The following is a 19,230-nucleotide window of genomic DNA, read 5'->3' as shown; positions in this document are numbered from 1 at the left end:
ATATTTTTCAGATGGCCACAGACTGAATATTCTCAGAAAATTTTGTGAAATTGCAACGGTGTTCTCTTCCAAATTATACAAATAGCATAAAGAGCAGAAGAGACACAGCAATCAGCTTGTCATTCTCTTCCAGATGGAGCTTTTTCTATTTATCACTTTTTGCTTCCCCATGCCTTTTACCTGGCTTCCAATTTTAATAAGAATATTTGTACTAGTTTATGTTAAATACTCACACTTAAGATTTAATAATTCATCTTCAAGCTAACAAAACCAGTCTTCAAGCTAAAGATCTTTTAAAAACTTATGCAGTTATCTCACAGGCTACGGGAGTTGGGAGGAAATGTAGTTAACATTAATAAAAGATTCTCTGCCAGGGAATCCGAAGAGGACACATGACTTGGTGCCCTCTGCTGGGAGGTTAAGTATGAGGCTTCACAGCCGGATTCCTTCTTTTCAAGTTCTATTCTTAGTAAATAGCATAACAGTTGCAGGCGGACTGCATGTTTTAGTAGATGACAACTATTTTTCTTTCAACTCGGAAATACAAATTTGAATTGTGACTGGATGGGTGGGAGGAAAATTTGCTTTAGCTGAATTCAAAGTGGCTTAAATCAAAATCAGTGCTGTTTCTGTTTTAATTCCCAGTGCATATAAGTTTACAGAACAAAATTGCTATCTGAAGCTGTATAATGTTCTAATTAGCTGCTTTTACTTAGAAAGGTGATAAAGATGTGTGCATAGCATTGCACAAGGGAGGGTTTGATACATTACAACAGAAAGACAGTGAAAATGGAAGAGTTACTCCCGTGTCCTGCCCAATATTTAGCCCTCAACCAACATCACTAAAACAGTGCATCTCATCATTATCTTGTTTCTATTTGTGGGACTTTGTTTGTGCAAATTGGCTGCCACATTTCAATATATTAAAGCAGTGAGTACACTTAAAAAGTACTTCATTGGCTGTAAAGAGCTTTGGGATGTCCTGAGTTCATGAAAGGTGCTATATAAATGTTTTTTTTTCTTTCGCTTTGCTAATTTCAGTGAAAAAGTAGATGCGAGTCAAAAGTATTGAAAGAAAGCATCATGTTTTGTGATGATCTGACCATTCGTATCCATCCATAAAAGTGAAAAGTCAAGTGAAAAGTGATTAAATAAAGGGTTTTCTTGCTACTTAAGGCTAGTTAAATGCTGTTGATAATGAACACTTAGCAGATGTCAGCTACCTCGGTATGGCAGGGAGCAGTACATGACGAGGCTGTAACTCATCAGGGAGGCTGTATCTAAGGTATGCTATCTAGCCCAGGAGTTTTCAACCTGGGGTCCACACCCCTAGGGGTCCGTGAGAAGATTTCTTCTCTTCTCTTCTGGGAGATTAAAACCTGAGTTGGGGGTAGGGAAATCCACGAGTCAGTCCAGCATTGCGTGGGCTGAGTTTGTATGAGTCTTCCTTTCAACCCTTTTCTTGCCCCTCATGAGGAGCCACCCTGAGTTGGATGGAAGCTGCTCACGCATTTGAAAAGAGCGCCGTTAACAGAAAAAGTGCACGTGCGACACGTGGCCTTGGAGGGGGTTGGGAAAAGGAAAGAAAGGGACTTTCCAGTCTCTGGGCCTGCAGCAAGGCCGTAATAATCGGGATCCGTTGTGACTCCTTCAATGTCTTCATTCTGAGTTAGTAAAATAGCTGAAGATGTTATAATTTTCCTCGTACCTCAGAGTCGGAGCTTATAATTCATGGCTATATGCTTCTCTGATGGACTGATAGGCCTAATCTCGGTGCATGCGTCCTTTGCGATACCGCCAGCTATTTGTGAAAGGGTTGGGGAGAAGGAAAGAGGGAGGCTGCCTTTGTCACTAAAGGATTTGTGGCGATGAGGTCAAGTGGGTAAAGTCGCTCAGGGCCCTGTTTATTTCTACATTTATCTCGTGTGCCATCCGCCTCCACCATTACTGTGCTGTTAATTCGAGTCGCTGGCTTTCACTGCCATGTTGGGGTTTGGTATCGAAACAAGAGGGAAGTTATGTTTCCGAAATGGAGGACATGGATCTGTAATTTTAATCCAGTCCGACCGAGTGTATGCACAATGCACCTGTAGTGAGCACTGTGCTTGTTGCTCCTGGTTTATTCCCTGTTAAGCAAATGTTTGATGGGGTGGCGCAGACCTTGGGCAACAAATGGGCACATAATGTAAATTTAGGATTACAGCTGAAAATACTCAGCGGGTCAGGCAACATCTGTGGAGAGAGAAACAAAGTTTAACGTTTCAGGTCTGACGAAAGGTCATCGAGCTGAAACGTTAACTCTGTTTCTCTCTCCACAGACGCTGCATGACCTGCTGAGTATTTACAGCATTTCCTGTTTTTACTTAAGATTTCCAGCATCCGCAGTATTTTGCTTATGTAAATTTAACACTTAATAAATTCTTATTTAGGTAAGGTGTCACAGAACTATTAATAACTAATACTCGAAGAAATATCCGTGGAATTTTTAGAACATGGGTGGGGGTGCCTTGGAAACAAAATGGCTGAGAACCCCTGATCTAGCCCATGAGGATCTGCATGGGCAGTTACCCTACAATGCAATACCAGTCCTCCAATGCCCTCAGCTTTCATGTTACTGGAATCTTGGGGCACTCTTAGGACCTGTCACAGGAGCTAGTTTTATATTTGTCATCCAGCTCTCACGATAAAATGCTAAATATTGCAGAACATAACACTTGGATAATAGTTTTTTTTACATTAAACATAATGTGTGTCTCACAGCCATCTATGTATATAGAATCACAGGCAGCAAAGGATATTCTATTACTTTGATATACTCTATTAGTAAACTTGATATCTGTATTTGCCAATGGGAATTCTTACTGGTTTACATGATGTAAACAATTAAGTGTTTTGTACACTTTCAGATGTCAAAAGCATCGATACCTTTCCCGTGCCTCATACATACAACCTCACATTGGGTCGGGGGTGGCGAGCTGGGCTGGGAGTGGCACAACTGGTTAGACATTGGCTTTTTATCTCTAGGTCTTGGATTCAAATTCAGCCCAGATTGATGGGATGAAAACTCTTGTGTCTTCTGGCCATAAGGGTGCAATGTGAAATAAGTTTGGACAATCTTAATCCGATTACTAATGGGCATGGACCTAGAGAATAAAATGGCACCTAATTTGGCAGAAATTGGCAATTACACCCAGAGGTCTCATGATGGCTGATATGGGAATTAGACAAAAAAACTGCTGAAATCACAGGTGTTATTCCAGATTAGGCTAAGGTGCATGGTTAGTAGTAGAGGGTATTTTCCTAGCTGTATCTGACATGAGAATGCTTTAAACTGAAACTGGGTGTGGGATATGGACGGTGTTCCATTACCAAGCTCTAACGTTCCTCACCCTGATGAGGTCAAAAAAATGAAAAAAAACACTTCACATTTTGGAGAATTTGTGGAAAAAACACAATTTAGTACAAGCGTTACCTAGTCCATTATCTTTGTTAGCCCAATTACTGTTATTCACCCTCCTTTGTTTTGTCGGAAACAATGTGAATCTTTGTCAAAAGCCTGGAACATTTTGTTCCTATTATGCTAATCCCTCTAAAATCAGCTATAAAAACCAGCTCATAAATAATGGAAAACTGTTAAGGTAAAGGATGGCTAAACCCAAATAAGTAAATCTGGGATGAACTGAAAGTTCTTGTACCATATTGTTTTCATTTGAATTCAATTTAACAAAGTTATTTGTGTCAACAATTAACAGGTGGATAAACTAGATTTATAATTGACATTAGCATTTCTGTCTTCTGGTGAATATGTTCCTAGAAAATGTAATTACAGTTTCACGTGGTTGACAAAAAAATGGAATTATAGTTCACCATTTTAACCTTTCTGCTCCATTTAAATGTGCTTTTCACCCTTCCTTTTTAAAAATCTTCTTGTGCCACACTAGGGGCGGGTAAACAATCTGTTCGCAGGTTTTGATCCAATCATCCTATGCTCCCAGCATGAGACGCTGGTCAGAGAATTAAGACAACAATGGCTTCAATATTTTTAGAATGGGTGTAAAAATACCGTAATCTTGGCATGCATGATCCAGTTGTGCCTACCCCTTAGGATTTGCCACCGATTTGCGGGCAGTTCCACAATACAGCCCCTTATAAATGGGCACATGTATTATGATGCCATGCAAATGAAGGAAATAAGTAATTCTCTCATTCTCGTGCCGTTGTAATACACCCATTTGTCATTGACATCCAGTATTGTTAAGGGAATCGGGGGCAAGCATTTAAAGCTTTAAAGGCTGGCTTCCCAATCTGCTGTTAATTACAGTTCGAAAACTGACCCATTTTAATGAGCCTATTTTGACATTTGAAATTGATGAGGCAACACAGATGCCACATTTAAGCTGTGCAAGGTGAGGCCTAGGAGGGTGCCATATTTGCATTGTAAATGGCATGGGTGCCCACTAAAATATATACATTCCCCTGTCTCTAGAAAGTGAACATTGCAACAAGCATAAATAAATGGACATTATCTTCATGGAAAGTATTGAGCAAACTTTTTGAAGAGGGGGTCAAGAGAGAATAGCTCCTGATAACAGGTGAATTGATGAATATACAGTGAAGTGATTATGTTTTTTTTTTAATTACACAGTTATGCTGTGTGTTTATAAAGAAATTAAAGATGTTTACAAATGCTTTTTCATGAAGATGGTAACATGATGTTTTAACTCTTGGGGCATCATGTATGAGATAACTTTTAATAGTCTGATGCTAGAAAATTCACATGAAAATTGACCGGTCATGAGATTGATGTGGCTGCTAATTTTCAGACATCGGGGCCGCAAACGCCTTAAAAAATGTTTTTGGATTCAATTTTCAACCTTGTACAACTGAGTGGCTTGCTAGGCCATTTCAGAGTTAAGAGTCAACCATATTGCTTATGGAGTCACATTATAGGCCAGATTGGGTAAGGACGGCAGATTTCCTTCCCTAAAGTAAACCAGATGGGATTTTACAACGATCCTATAGTTTCATGGTTACCATTACTGATGCTAGCTTTTTAATTCCAGATTTATTTAATTGAATTTAAATTCCCCAGCTGCCGTGGTGGGATTTGAATTCATGTCTCCAGGTTATTAGTCCAGGCCTCTGGATTACTAGTCCAGTAACATCACCACTATGCTATCTTACCCCTATTAAATCTGTTGGCCTGACAGTTCTGTCCCAAATTATAAATACCAATATAGCAAGGCTCTAAATTGATATCTGTAGTCTCTGGAAATTTCCAATTTATATTATTAGCTTAAAGGAAAATGTTGCATTGGGGGAAGAGAGAAGTACTCTGTCAAAATTACTTCACATGTTCAACAATACGTGGTGTATCCTTTTTTTATTTTTTATTTTAAAAAATTGCATGATTTTCGTTCACCCTGACCAGAGTAAATCAGCATGACAACCATCAATTGCCTCCCATTATGTTGAGCATCTGTAGACACTCTTCCAGTGCTAGATGCACATCTCAGCTCTGCTTTGCAGAAGTTCAAAACAGCCACCACTTGAGCCGTGGCTGGTACTGATCATATTGAGGAAAAATAAACCACATTGTAATTTTGTGGCATAACACTAAATTCAAAAAGCTGATGTCAAACAGTCAGTGTGTAAAACCTTGCATATTTTATCATTTTAGTCCTAATCCATCTCTTTTAAGCACTTGATATTGCCAGAAGTTATGAAATGACTGATGACAGTAAACTCTGAAAGATAATAAAACTAGTCTCTTTCTATGTATAGACACCAGCTATGTAATAATCATATCCTAATTTACAGTACTAAATGAATGAGCTTGTATCGTAAGATTACCTGAATACAGTCCCAAACATAGAAATGTTTTACAGGTTCTGCTATCATTAAAACAACATTAAGTTATTTGCCTTCAGGCTCATTCCCAGTTAATTCTGCAAATAAACTTAGTGCTCACCAGACTTTAAAAAAAAAACTTACTTGAATCTTTCAGCTTTACATTCATTGCAAGTATTCCCTGGATAAAACAAAGAAAGGGAATGTTAGAATTATTTAATCTAACAAATATTTAAACAAAAATCTTTTGGCAAAGAGGCTAATTACTTGGGGAAATCTTGCAGATTAAAAAAATCTGAAAAGAAATGTAACAGAAGTGCTACTAGTTTTTCTTTATATCTGTCATTACTCTATTGGAATTCCCTGTCAGTAATACAAAGAATCTCCTTGTATTTTATGGGTATACGGTAAATTTAATGGATTTTGTGGTAAAAATAACGGTGAGGCAAACAGCGTTCACCGATATTAAAGTGTAAATTGGACAGCAACTTCCAGTGAGCACACATGCGCAGTTAAAGCGTAAATCAGGAAGTTGCTGTCCAACATGCCCTACTCCTCCAGAAGTTGCGCTATAATGAGGAGCCTCATGTGGAGCACGAACAACTGGAATGGGGCCAGTTGGGCAGGATGGCCAGTCTCATTTCACATGGGGCAATTACTTTCTATGTAATTCGCTTTCTGTACCTGATTTCACATTGAATTAAATATTCTAACTGATGCTTCCTGATTCAGACTGCTCATTAATGATTCTTCAATCTGATTGGTTAAGGAGGTGCACAGTTGCTTGCTCTGTTCACACAGGTTCCAGATGCTCTCAAGAGGGTGCTGTGCTTTTTAGATAGTTAGATGAGAGGCACTTGTGGTACAAAATTCCATAAAAAGGTCAATGGGAAAGTGCGCTGATCGTAAAATCCGGCCCATTGTAATATCTTAAAGGGTAAATGATAATTTCTCTCTTTTTCTGAAATGGCTACTTTACTTGCTATTCTCACCCATTATTGAAAATGTATTGTTTCTTTATCATCTCAACTATTGTTAGCAATTTCCCTTTTTTCAATGATATTGGAAAAGGTGACTAGATAATTCAGTGAGCTATAATGTTTTCCTTTCACTTCCTCGAACATTGCTGAATCCAGCTCAGTTTGGTGAAATAAAAGACTTCTCTGTCCCTCAGTTGTAATCACCCCATGTGAAATGAGTTTGGGAATTTCGACTTGTTTTTAGGAGGAAATAGGTCCGCAACACAAAGGTCCCAAAAGATCAGTAAAAAATGGAAGTGTCACCCAGTGAATCTAGAGGAATGGCTTGTGTAGGAAATGGAAATGTCACAGTAGCACAGGAAGAGAGGAGGCTGTTCTGAATTTGGAGTTGAGATATGTTAGGCAGAGTAGTAGGAGCTTTATGTAACATTTGGATCTGTCACTTCATCTTTGATGGTAACATAATAACACTGTACAAACACGTGATGTTATATTGGCTTATGTAGCCGTTGAAAATAATTTTTCTGACGTTGCTTGTCAAGAAAATATTACAAGATTTTTCTTATTTTCCCATAGCTGAATTTAATGCACTTTGCAGCAGTGGACGTGGTATGACAAGTGATGGGAGAGGTAATGTTCAATTAAATAACTCTTACAAAAGAAAATGTGTTTACTTATATAAACTGTATCCTAATACTCCATTTCATAATATATTCTATAATATGCTGTTCTCTGCATTACTATCAGCACTACTAAATGATATGGCTTCAAAGTACTTCAGTTCAAACCACGTGGTTGCAACAACCTACCTTCTGTTGCTGACACTCCGTACTGGCAAAAAATTGCTTATAATAGAATTAACCAACCATACCTTTACCATCAATAACTACAGTACAGAATAAAATTACACGGCTGGAGTGATTCAGGATCTAACACATCTTGGGTTAAAGATGATGTTGATAAATTTTTTGACCTTCGCACTTGTGGTTATGATGATTCTAATCGTCAGTGTTGCATAACATTGTTACACACTCCAGCCGTAAGCTGTACATTAGAATAGATTCAAATGAAAAATATTGGCAAATTAACAATTTCTGAAAGGTTTTGTGTTTAACAATTTTTATGTTATAATTTTGAAAATAGCATCTCATTCATGTATACAAATTTTTGATATTAAAATGAGCACCTTTTTGGTATTTTAAAATTTTTAAGTTTGTGTTGCCTTTTATTTACTTTACTATCTTCTGATGTATTCAGGTTAATTTATCCCTGTAAAGATAAAGAAAGTTCTGTTCTACCAAATCCTTTGCTTTCACAGACATCAACGAATGTGCATTGGATCCTGAAATTTGTCCGAACGGAGCATGTGAGAACACTCGTGGCAGTTACAGATGTGTTTGCAATTCTGGCTATGAAGTTGATATATCTGGGAAAAAATGCGTTGGTATGTATTTAAAAAATGGACGCTAGAAATTCAGTCAAAGTGTCCCAATTATGAAGTCAATTTATGTATTTATTGTTTTATAACAATCATGAAACTTGGAGTTTACATTTAGTAAGGGCTAATTTCACACAAGGTACAGGTACAACGTCTGAAATCCGGAATTCTCGGGACGGAATCCATTCCAGTTTTTCGGTTTTTCGAGATTTCAGACAAGAAAATCAATAGTCTGAAATCCAGAATTGGGTTTTGAACGGCGGGATCTGAAATCGGGCAAAACCCGAAATCCGGCACGAATTCGTAGAGGATTCTGGATTTCGGACGATTTTCTTGTCTGAAATCTGGAATCCTCGACCAAATCTGTGCCGGATTTTGGGTTTTGCCTCAAAAATGTCCGGTTTTTGGATGATTCTATCAGCTATGCGCAAAATGTCTGGTTTTCGGACAATTCCGGTTTTCGGAGTTGCGGATTCAGGATGTTGCACCTGTACTTGTATAACCCAAACATTGATAGAAATATATAGTTTGCAATTTGGCATTTTTCTCATTTATTTCTGAATTTTTATGCTTCCCCCACCCCACCCCCACCCAGTGGGAACAGGATAAGTGCAATTAAATTGGGGAAAACCACTTATCACCCAGTTCCCGTCCTCAACTGACTCTTCACGATTTTAACTCCATTCTGAAACTGAATGTATGGATGATAGAAAAGGATAGTTTGGCGGATGTTCTGTGGTTGCATAGCCTGCGGAAATACATTGTATAGTCTCACAGATTAAGAAATGCCTCTTGCACAATGTTCCAGAGAGCTACTGATGCCCTTGGAATTATACTCCAGAAAATAGTCTGCATCGTCAGAAGAATGAGGAAAAGAATTGAGGAGAAAGAAAGTCTATAAACGCTCTAGTATTTCAGATGCAACCTTAGTGAAGCTCTATCTGCCTGTTTAGGAGAACATTAAAGATCCCAAGGCAGCAATTAAAGAAGACAATAGTGTTCACCCAGCATTTTGGACAACATTCTTCCCTCAGCCAACATTGCCAAAATAAAACAAATTAACTGGTCATCTGTTGGTTGTGAATTTTGCTGTCACATTTGCCAACATTGCCAGTGTTCAATACATCAGCCACTTACACCATATGGCCAATTGGGAATCCAGATGTGGCTAATGGCGTTTGATTAGTAAAGAAAAAAGTGAGTAATATACTCAGTCATTGGCCAAGTGATCTCAATATTCATTCATGCATCTATATTTTTAGCGTTTTTATATATTGTTGGAAAAATGTTAAAGACAAAAAGCAGTGAGAGCTTTTTTTGATCGTCGTGAGAGTTTTATTTCCTTACTGAATGGTGTTAGATGTTTGTGAAGTAAATATACACATGTGAAATACATTTACCTGTACTATGTGAGTGTATGCAAGGAGTTTTATACTAAAATTAGCATGTGGCTAAAATGGTGTCATTGTAGACACACCTGGAGCTAGTCAGCAACTTATATTGGATAACACTGGCCAACATAACAGTGACTAAATTGTGTGGTGCTTGGAGACGTTTTGAGAACCTGGCAAGGCGCTTTTATAAATATAATTTTTTTTGTGTTACAACAGATGTCCCAACTCCTAAAACAAATACCAGTAAAACTATTGACTGAAATACAGAGTTAATGTTTCTGCTCTCAGAGATGTACAGCAGTTGTGACTGTTCAATTCATACCTCGTACTAACTGCTTTGCAGATGGTGCATGAATAAAACTGTATGTATCAATACAATGCAACATGCCTATGCACTCAACAAGCATGTTTAACTTTTCATCCAAATTGTAAAATGACAATTTCAATCTGTCAACTCTGACCTTTTTTTTCAAAAAAACACTCTCATTCAGTCTTTCAGAACATTACATAAGAACTAAAGAAATAGGAACAGGAGTAGGCCATATGGCCCCTTGAGCCTGCTCCGCCATTCAATAAGAGCATGGCTGATCTGATCATGGACTCAGCTCCACTTTCCCGCCCGCTCTCCATAACCTCTTATCCCTTTATCGTTTAAGAAACTATCTATTTCTGTCTTAAATTTATTCAATGTCCCAGCTTCCACAGCTCTCTGAGGCAGCAAATTCCACAGATTTACAACCCTCAGAGAATAAATTTCTCCTCATCTCTATTTTAAATGGGAGGCTCCTTATTCTGTCATGCCCTCTAGTTCTAGTCTCCTCCATCAGTGGAAACATCCTCTCTGCATCCACCTTGTCAAGTCCCCTCATAATCTTATACCTTTCGATAAAATCACCTCTTATTCTTCTGAATTCCAATGAGTAGAGGCCCAACCTACTCAACCTTTCCTCATAAGTCAACACTCTCATCCCCGGAATCAACCTCGTGAACCCTCTCTGAACTGCCTCCAAGGCAAGTATATCCTTTCGTAAATAAGGAAACCAAAACTGCATGCAGTATTCCAGGTGTGGCCTCACCAATACCTTGTAATAAGACTTCCTCGCTTTTATACTCCATCCCCTTTACAATAAAGGCCAAGATACCATTGGCCTTCCTGATCACTTGCTGTACCTGCATACTATCCTTTTGTGTGTCATGCACAAGTACCCCCAGGTCCTGATGTACTGCGCCACTTTGCAATCTTTCTCCATTTAAATAATAACTTGCTGTTTGATTTTTTTCTGCCAAAGTGCATGACCTCACACTTTCCAACATTGGATATATATTGAAGCCCTGAGTTTCTTGTGTACCCAAAGCCAGCCCGACCATGCAATTCTTGTGGTGAAGATGGTGGACCAGGTCATCTGCTTCCAGGGTTCTCTTTACTACTCACTAAGAGCCTAAGCAATATCAACCCACCAAAAGCCATGTAGTTAGGAAGTGCTTTCCCTCTACCAAATGTCTTGTTGGAGTAATGAGACTAAGATTGGAATCAAACCTGTGTACCTCTCCCTGTGGAGGCCATTATGTGTTGCTGTGAAAAATGCACCAACCCAGTGAATACCCCTGCTGTTTTAAGACCAGTTTAATTGCACAGTATGTGAAAGACAATCTCTTGCTAACTTTTCAATAATAAAATGAAAATTCAGTTATTCTTTTGATACACACTAAAGAATCTTTATGTTTAAATTTTTTTTCAGATATCGATGAATGTTTCATCAATAGACTGTTGTGTGACAATGGCCTCTGCAGAAATACACCTGGGAGTTATACTTGTTCCTGCCCAAAGGGATATGTGTTTAAACCTGAATCTGAAACATGTGAAGGTGAAAGCTTCTGTCTTAACAAGTGTCCCTGAAGGGGATATTAAACTTATTTGTTTTATATCAACTTCCGAGACCAATAAACATCAGGTTTTCAGTGAATGTTTCATTGTGACAGCCCTGCTGCAGAAATGCTGAGAATGCAAGCTAATGTGTTTATATCTACCATGTAACTTTTTTTAGTGCTAATTTAAGAGCTATAAATGTGCAATCTCTATGGTAGGATAGGTAACATACCAGGTTCCCCATTTCAGACACTAGGCATATTAGATAGCTCTATATTATGCAATACTATTTATTCACTTGAATTGCATCCTCAGATTAGTGGACCCAAAGAGGACTTTGTGTCCAATTATCAATTTATAACATTACAGGATTTTACTTTACTCTCTTAATTTTATGGAATGATATTTTAATTACTTCAGTTCTTCTCTATATAAGTTTTTTAAAAAATCGTTGTTGCTCCCTACCCCCTCCCACTGTCCTCTTCAGTTAAGAGGTTGAGATGGATCAATATATGGAATATATTAAACATCAATCTCGGTCCTTGGCCAGTTTGCTAAGAGTCCCGGGTGACATAAGAAATGATTCAGCCTCAGTCAGTTTACTTCTGTCCTCCAGATAATACATCAGCAAATGGAAGAAGATGAAGGCAGGCCTTAAGTCTGCAGCTGATCGTTAATTTCACTGGAGATGGTAGTCCTTGCAACTGATGTTTCAGATCGCTATCTGCCTCTCTCCTGAAGCCCTGAGAACACAAGTTCCCAATGGTCATTGGCAGTTCGGTGTGCCAGAGCCTATAGTGGTCGGTGGAGTCTTAGCAGGCACAACCAATCTGGGTACGCTAGCTGTTGATCACCTTGGCATGCCTTCTTTCATGCAGTGTTACTGAAAGAAAGAAAATCTGAAATTGGGGTACTTTTGAGGAAGCATACCACAGTAAAGTTAGTCAGGTATTCACAGATTTTAGTGGTGCCAGCGGGCCTGTAATCCCAGGTTCCTTTGGGAATAGAAGCCCGCACGTACACTAATCGTCTGCCCACTGAAGTATGTTCACCTCTGTCGCAGAGCTTCTCTGGGCGCAGAGAAGCTCTTGTCCAAAAGCAAAATGCTGCGGATGCTGGAACTCTGAAAATGTTGGAAATGCTCAGCAGATCAGGCAGCATCTCTGGAGAGAGAAACAGAGTTAACGTTTAAGGTTGATGACCAACTCTTGTGCTGCCTAACCTGTCTAGCATCCCTCTATTGATCCTTTTCTTCTTTCAAAGATGTCAGAAAGCAGGATTCCCACTGGGTAAAACACTCTTCCCAGGAGTGATGCTGAAAGTAAAAAATACGTTGATTTTACTTGTCCTTTCCATGACCCCTAGTATACCTATCGCTGAGCATTCATGATTTACGCTGTACATGCAGCAAGCATGCAGGATGGACACCCTCCCAAATTAATATGCACGTGAAGGGCCTGTCTTCTTGAATTAGGCATTCCACTGCACTAATTCTCCCCGCACTCACTGAAAAATATATTGGTGCTCAAAGTGGATGAATTTCTGGCATTTATCAGAATATGCAAAATACCATTTATTAGAATAAATTATAGGTGTATTTGTTGTGATGTAATTTCTGTTGCTTTACCTCAAAATGATTGAAGGACTTGGTCTACTATCCCATACTTCTTCATTTAGAAGTGATGTCACAGATATTTAAATATGAGAGAGATAATGTCAGCCACCATCTCTAACACATTTTAGTTATGTTATATGTAGAATTTAAAAATAACACATTGTTATTCTATACACCTCACTCCCCAGTCAGGATAAGATTCCTGTGTTTTTTAACTGTTAGCTCTTCCTCAATTGTCAGCCAGATCTTCCCGCTGCACATACAGTTGAAAGCACAGTAACCAGTTCTCAGATTCCACCAACATTACTCTGAGATTGGCTACTTAGAAGTGAACAAGAGCAACCTGAGCAAGGACTCAGATTTTTTTTTCCCTCCTTGTGGCCTCTACTAGGCTACACCACAGTGAAATGGGTGACTTAGCGAATGTAGACCTGCAGACGCAAACCCACATCCTACAATTCTGTGCTGCTGTTCTGTGGTATACCAACATGGCATGCTGGGGTTGTGGGAAAACAGCTTGCTGTGCCGCCATGCCGGACTGTAGAATAGTAACTTGGCAACACGATGCCTTGCTAGTGCACCTTCAGTACACAGAGCTAAGGAAACCTGTATGTCTTTTTTTTGTTTAAGAAAAACATTTCTTGTAATTTTGCTGTATGTATGGTAGCCAAATTTAGATTCTAATATCATCGAAGTCTGGCATCCACTTTTCCCTTTATCGAACAAAGGAAAATAATTACAATATTGCGGACCTGCTATTGCACTTCTCTGCACATTGTGATTTAACCGGGTTTTTGTGCTTTTTTCTTTTAGCTGCTTGTATATACTACACACTGTCACATTACGAACCAGTCAATCTGGTACATTCTTTGTCCAGCTGTGACTTATTTGAATAAGATTACACTCTATACCCATGTTTAAGTTCCTCTAAACTGCATGCTTTCATTATTATAGTTCCCAATGTAAAACACAAACAATGTAAATTAGATCTGGCATATTTTAATGATATGAGGTCATGTTTCAAGAATCCCTTTGCATGAAACATTTTAGCCTATTAAAATGTTTCACATTACATTTATAAAAGTATAGTAAATCACAAAAATTGTGTAAATATTCAGTATCATCTATGATCTAACTATGAAGTGAGACAATACAGCTTCTGCTGTTATGAACTCATTATCTTCTGGCACTGTCATATATTTGAAAAAGGACAGTTTGAGTCAATGCCAGGTCAAGAGCTGATTATGCGAGTCACAAAATAAAACTGGTAAACAGGCTGCTTTATATGGAACATAGGAAGAGGAGCAAGCCATTCAACTCTTCGAGCCTGTTCCACCATTCAGTTATATCATGGTTGATCTGTACCTCAGCTCTATTTACCCGTCTTTGCTCCATGTTCTTTGATGACCTTACCTAAGAAAATCTATCAATTTTGGTCTTGAAAATTTAAATTGATCCGGCATTCACAGCCTTTTGGAGGAAAGAGTTCCAGATATCCACTACCCTTTGTGTGGAAAAAGTGCTTCCTGATTTCATTCCTAAATGTCTAGCTCTATTTTATGATTCTGCCCCTTGTGCTGGATTCCCCCACCAGAAACTTAGAAACATAGGGCCCAAGTTTCCACATGATTTGCGCCTGATTTTTAGGAGCAACTGGTGGAGAACGGACTATCTTAGAAATCGCAATTCTCCACATTTTTTTTTCTGCAGTTCTGGTCAGGTAGAACAGTTCTACTTTGGAACAGAATTTTTTCTTCAAAAGGGGGCGTGTCCGGCCACTGACGCCTGATTTCAAAGTTTCCACAGTGAAAACGTACTCCAAACTAAAGTAGAATGGAGCAAGTGAAGATTTTTGTAGAACTGAAAAAACCTGTTCTGCACATTAAAAAATCAGGCTCAGGTTACAAATTAGGCGTCCAGAACGAGTAGTGGGGGGAAGGGATCTCATTAAATTTTACAATAAATCCTTATTTATACTTCTACAAATATTATACAAATAATTTCAACCTGAATAAACATTTATAAGCAAAGAAAAGATTAAATAAACCATCTTCCTACCTGTGTGAAAGTGCTTCAGCCAGGGAGAATTCTGCAGCCGTTCATTGCCGCTGAGCGGGAGGAGGGGTGGGGGGAGGAGAAAGCCGTTCGTTGCCGCTGACGGGGAGGGGGGAGGGGGGGTGGAGAAAGCCGTTCGTTGCCGCTGTGCGGGAGGGGGGGGGGGGAGTAAGAGACAGCCGTTCGTTGCCGCTGAACAGGAGGGAGGGGGGAGAAAGCCGTTCGTTGCCGCTGAGCGGGAGGGGAGGGAGGAGGAGGAGACAGCCGTTCGTTGCCGCTGTGCGGGAGGGGGGGGGAGGAGAAGAAAGCCGTTCATTGCCGCTGAGGGGGAGTGGGGGGGGGGCGGAGAAAGCCGTTCGTTGCCGCTGAGGGGGAGGGGGGAGGGGGGGTGGAGAAAGCTGTTCGTTGCTGCTGAGCGGGGGGGAGAAAGCCGTTCATTACCGCTGAGCGGGAGGGGGGTGGGGGAGGGGGAGGAAGAGACAGCCGTTCGTTGCCGCTGAGCGGAGGGGGGGGGGGGCGGGCGGGAGGAAACAGCCGTTCGTTCCCCGGGGGGGAGGGGGAGGAGACAGTGAGAAGGTTGCAAGAAGCCTCAGTGCTGATGGCAATGTGCTTTTATTAAAAAATGTTCAAAAATTAAACAGCTACAAAGAACTACAAAAATGGCCGAGTGCCAATGTTTTTTTCACACTGAGCATGCGCGAATGCTCCAACACGCACGCGCAGCGTTGCCGGCAGGAAAAAAACTAATTTAAATAGTACCCACCCCCTCCCACTTACAAAATCGGCGCGAGTGTAGGCTCCCCCCCCCCCCGGGCGCCGAGCCAGGCAGACAAGGAGCTGCAAAGCGCTCCAGAATCGCTCAGAGGGGCGCCCGTTTTTTTTCGTGTGGAAACTTGGGCCCATAGAAAGTAGGTGAAGAAGTAGGTCATTCAGCCCTTCGAGCCTGCACCACCATTCAATATGATCATGCAACCTCAGTACCCCATTCCTGCTTTCTCTCCATACCCCTTGATCCCTTTAGCAGGGCCACATCTAACTCCCTTTTGAATATATCTAACAAACTGGCCTTAACAACTTTCTGTGTTAGAGAATTCCACAGATTCACAATTCTCTGAGTGAAGAAGTTTCTCCTCATCTCAGACCTAAATGGCTTACCCCTTATCCTTAGACTGTGACCCCCTGGTTCTGGACTTCCCCAACATCGAGAACATTCTTCCTGCATCTAACCTGTCCAATCCCGTCTGAATTTTATATGTTTCTATGAGATCTCCTCTCATTCTTCTAAATTCCAGTGAATATAAGCCTAGTTGATCCAGTCTTTCTTCATATGTCAGTCCTGCCATCCCGGGAATCAGTCTGGTGAACCTTCGCTGCACTCCCTCAATAGCAAGAATATCCTTCCTCAGATTTGGAGACCAAAACTGCACACAATACTCAAGGTGTGGTCTCACCAAGCCCTGTACAACTGCAGTAAGACCTCCCTGCTCCTATACTCAAATCCCCTCGCTATGAAGGCCAGCATGCCATTTGCCTTCTTTACTGCCTGCTGTACCTGCATGCTAACTTTCAATGACTGATGTACCATGACACCCAGGTCTCATTGCACCTCCCCTTTTACTAATCTGTCACCATTCAGATAATAATATGCCTTCCTGTTTGTGCAACCAAAGTGGATAACCTCACATTTCTCCACAATATACTGCATCTGCCATGCATTTGCCCATTCACCTAACCTGTCCAAGTCCCTCTGCAGCCTTCTAGCATCCTCCTCACAGCTCGCACTGCCACCCAGCTTAGTGTCATCTGCAAACTTGGAGATATTACATTCAATTCTTTCGTCTAAATCAGGAATTCGTTTCTCTGTATCTACCCTATTAAATGCTTTTATTAATTTTAAAGATCTTGATTAGATTGCCCCTCAACCATCTAAACCTCAAGGAAATACAAACTAAGTGTATGCAATCACTCCTCATCATTTATCCCTTTAAGTCCTGGTATAATTCTGGGGAATCTGTGCTGAAAACCTTCTAATGACACTTTATCTTTCCTGAGGTGAGTGCCCATAATTGAAGTGGTATAACTGAAGAATCATTTCCTCTGGTGTTCTAACCTCCTTAAGATAAAGGCCAATATTCCATTAGACTTTTTGATTTTTTTTTAACCTCTACACTAGTGTTTAATGATCTTTGTACATGGACACCCAAATACATCACTTGCTCATCCGCAGCGCCTAGTCTCTCGCCATTAAGAAAATATTCCTATTTTTCTTTCTCAAATCCGAAATCATATTTCCCCACATTGAGCTCCATATGTTCCTGTTATACTCGCTTTAATGCAGTGCCTCCTAACTTAGTATGATCTGCAAGCTTGAATGTACAACTCCTTTTTCCTTCATCAAATCATTAATATATGATGAAAAAACTGATGTCCCAATATAGATCCTTATGAATACCACCAATCATTCCTTTTATCCCTACTCTGTCTCCTACCTCCCAACCAATTACCAACCCATGTCCCGAGGTTACCTCCAATTCTGTGCAGTTTCATTTTTGTTAATAACCTCTTGTATGGAGAACATCCATAGATACTCCCTTATCCACAATATAAGTGATCTCCTCCAAAAAAATCAGCTAGAAGTACTTCTATTTCAATAACAAAATCATTGTGAAAATGCATTTTTGGACAAAAAAAGGAATCTGTGAATATCTGAATATAGGGTTAATATCCTACAAGAATAATTTAGACATTTTTTAAAACGTTAAAGAAAGGTACAATTTGGATTTCTACAGAAGTTTGAAACAGATATCTGTAGTGAATGTTAAGGTTGGTTTACGAGATGAAAGAAATACTTTGTAGCATTTTTGCTCTCCCGTGGTGGAATGCTTACAAGCTATTTTTCCTCTGCTGGCCACAGTGTGGCAAAAGAATTCCAATGCTTTATTTTATTTTGCTCTAACTAATGTGTGGGCATGCAGCACATTTCCGGATCCCTGAAAAGCATCCAAAGCCTGTACTTGAATCCTTCCACATTTTGTCTGTAACTAGGATCAGCAGAAAAACACACAGATGTTTTTTACCCCATTAATCCTTTATTCTTATTAAGAAACACAATCTCCACATAAAATATTTGACAAATTTTATCTTTTTTGTTTACCAAATCCATAATGCCTGACATGTCTCTTTAGAAGGGAATAAAGGGTTATGAGGAACAGGCAGGGAAGCTAAGTCCATGATCAGATCAGCCATGATCTTATTAAATGGCGGAGCAGGCTCGAGGGGCCAAATGGCCTACTGCTGCTCTTATTTCTTATGTTCTTATTGCATTGCAAAAATATCATGAATAATGTTATGTGATATCTATATCATATAGTTCTTTTCTCTCCCCACTGGTGAAAATCCATCGACATTTAAGATAAATAAGCAAACATTTTACCATTTCAATTCTGTATCCAATGACAGAAAGCTTTTTAAAAAAACATTGAGTGGGAATCTATTTTATTCCAATTTCCTAGATTTCTCAGGACAAGAAACAGCTGTGGAAAAGAGGTCAAGAAGCATGCTGCTCCTAAGAATGCTACACTGGTCTAGTTGCCAGGAGGTTTCTTAGGCACAAGACATCCTTCAGTATCCTGCCGAAGTACCCATTCGTAATGTGTGAGCCAGTGATTGAATGTCAGCAGGTTATTCTACTGCAGAGGGCATCACAAACACTGCCCTGTCCTCACACGTGCTCTTTCAGAGTGGTGGTTAAATAGCAATCAGGAGCAGAATATTGGCTGAATTCTCCCCAATCCAAGGACACGGGTCAATTGTAATACCCATGCCACTCCTTCTCCTCCCACCCTGCTCGAGATTGGCCATTCAGCACAGACTGTGATTGTATCCAGGGCCGTCCTGGATATGTTGTAAGAAGTCTTTATTGATGAGCAGGCGAACACAGTTTTCTGCAGATTCTGTAAAAATTCTCTGCCATTTTTGTCAAAAGTTTAATTTCTATTGGACCCGTTCTCCATCAGAATGATATTATTGTT

At 39.9% G+C, this 19,230-nt stretch overlaps 1 protein-coding gene across 3 annotated transcripts in view; it reads left to right on the top strand.

Moving 5' to 3' along the window:
• The window catches only part of LOC139234157 (fibrillin-1-like), a 602,997-nt gene that overhangs the window by 396,633 nt on the left and 187,134 nt on the right, over nt 1-19,230 (top strand). For all 3 annotated transcript variants that reach the window (XM_070865155.1, XM_070865154.1, XM_070865156.1), the window contains 3 exons: nt 7,407-7,460; nt 8,149-8,274; nt 11,402-11,527. In XM_070865155.1, the coding sequence (XP_070721256.1) occupies nt 7,407-7,460; nt 8,149-8,274; nt 11,402-11,527 (306 nt within the window). The remainder of the gene's footprint in view (nt 1-7,406; nt 7,461-8,148; nt 8,275-11,401; nt 11,528-19,230) is intronic.

The sequence above is a fragment of the Pristiophorus japonicus genome, chromosome 21 (assembly GCF_044704955.1).
Source record: "Pristiophorus japonicus isolate sPriJap1 chromosome 21, sPriJap1.hap1, whole genome shotgun sequence".
Lineage (NCBI taxonomy): Eukaryota > Metazoa > Chordata > Chondrichthyes > Pristiophoridae > Pristiophorus > Pristiophorus japonicus.
The sequence above is the reverse complement of the archived record's forward strand: the minus strand, read 5'-3'. Positions and strand labels throughout refer to the sequence as shown.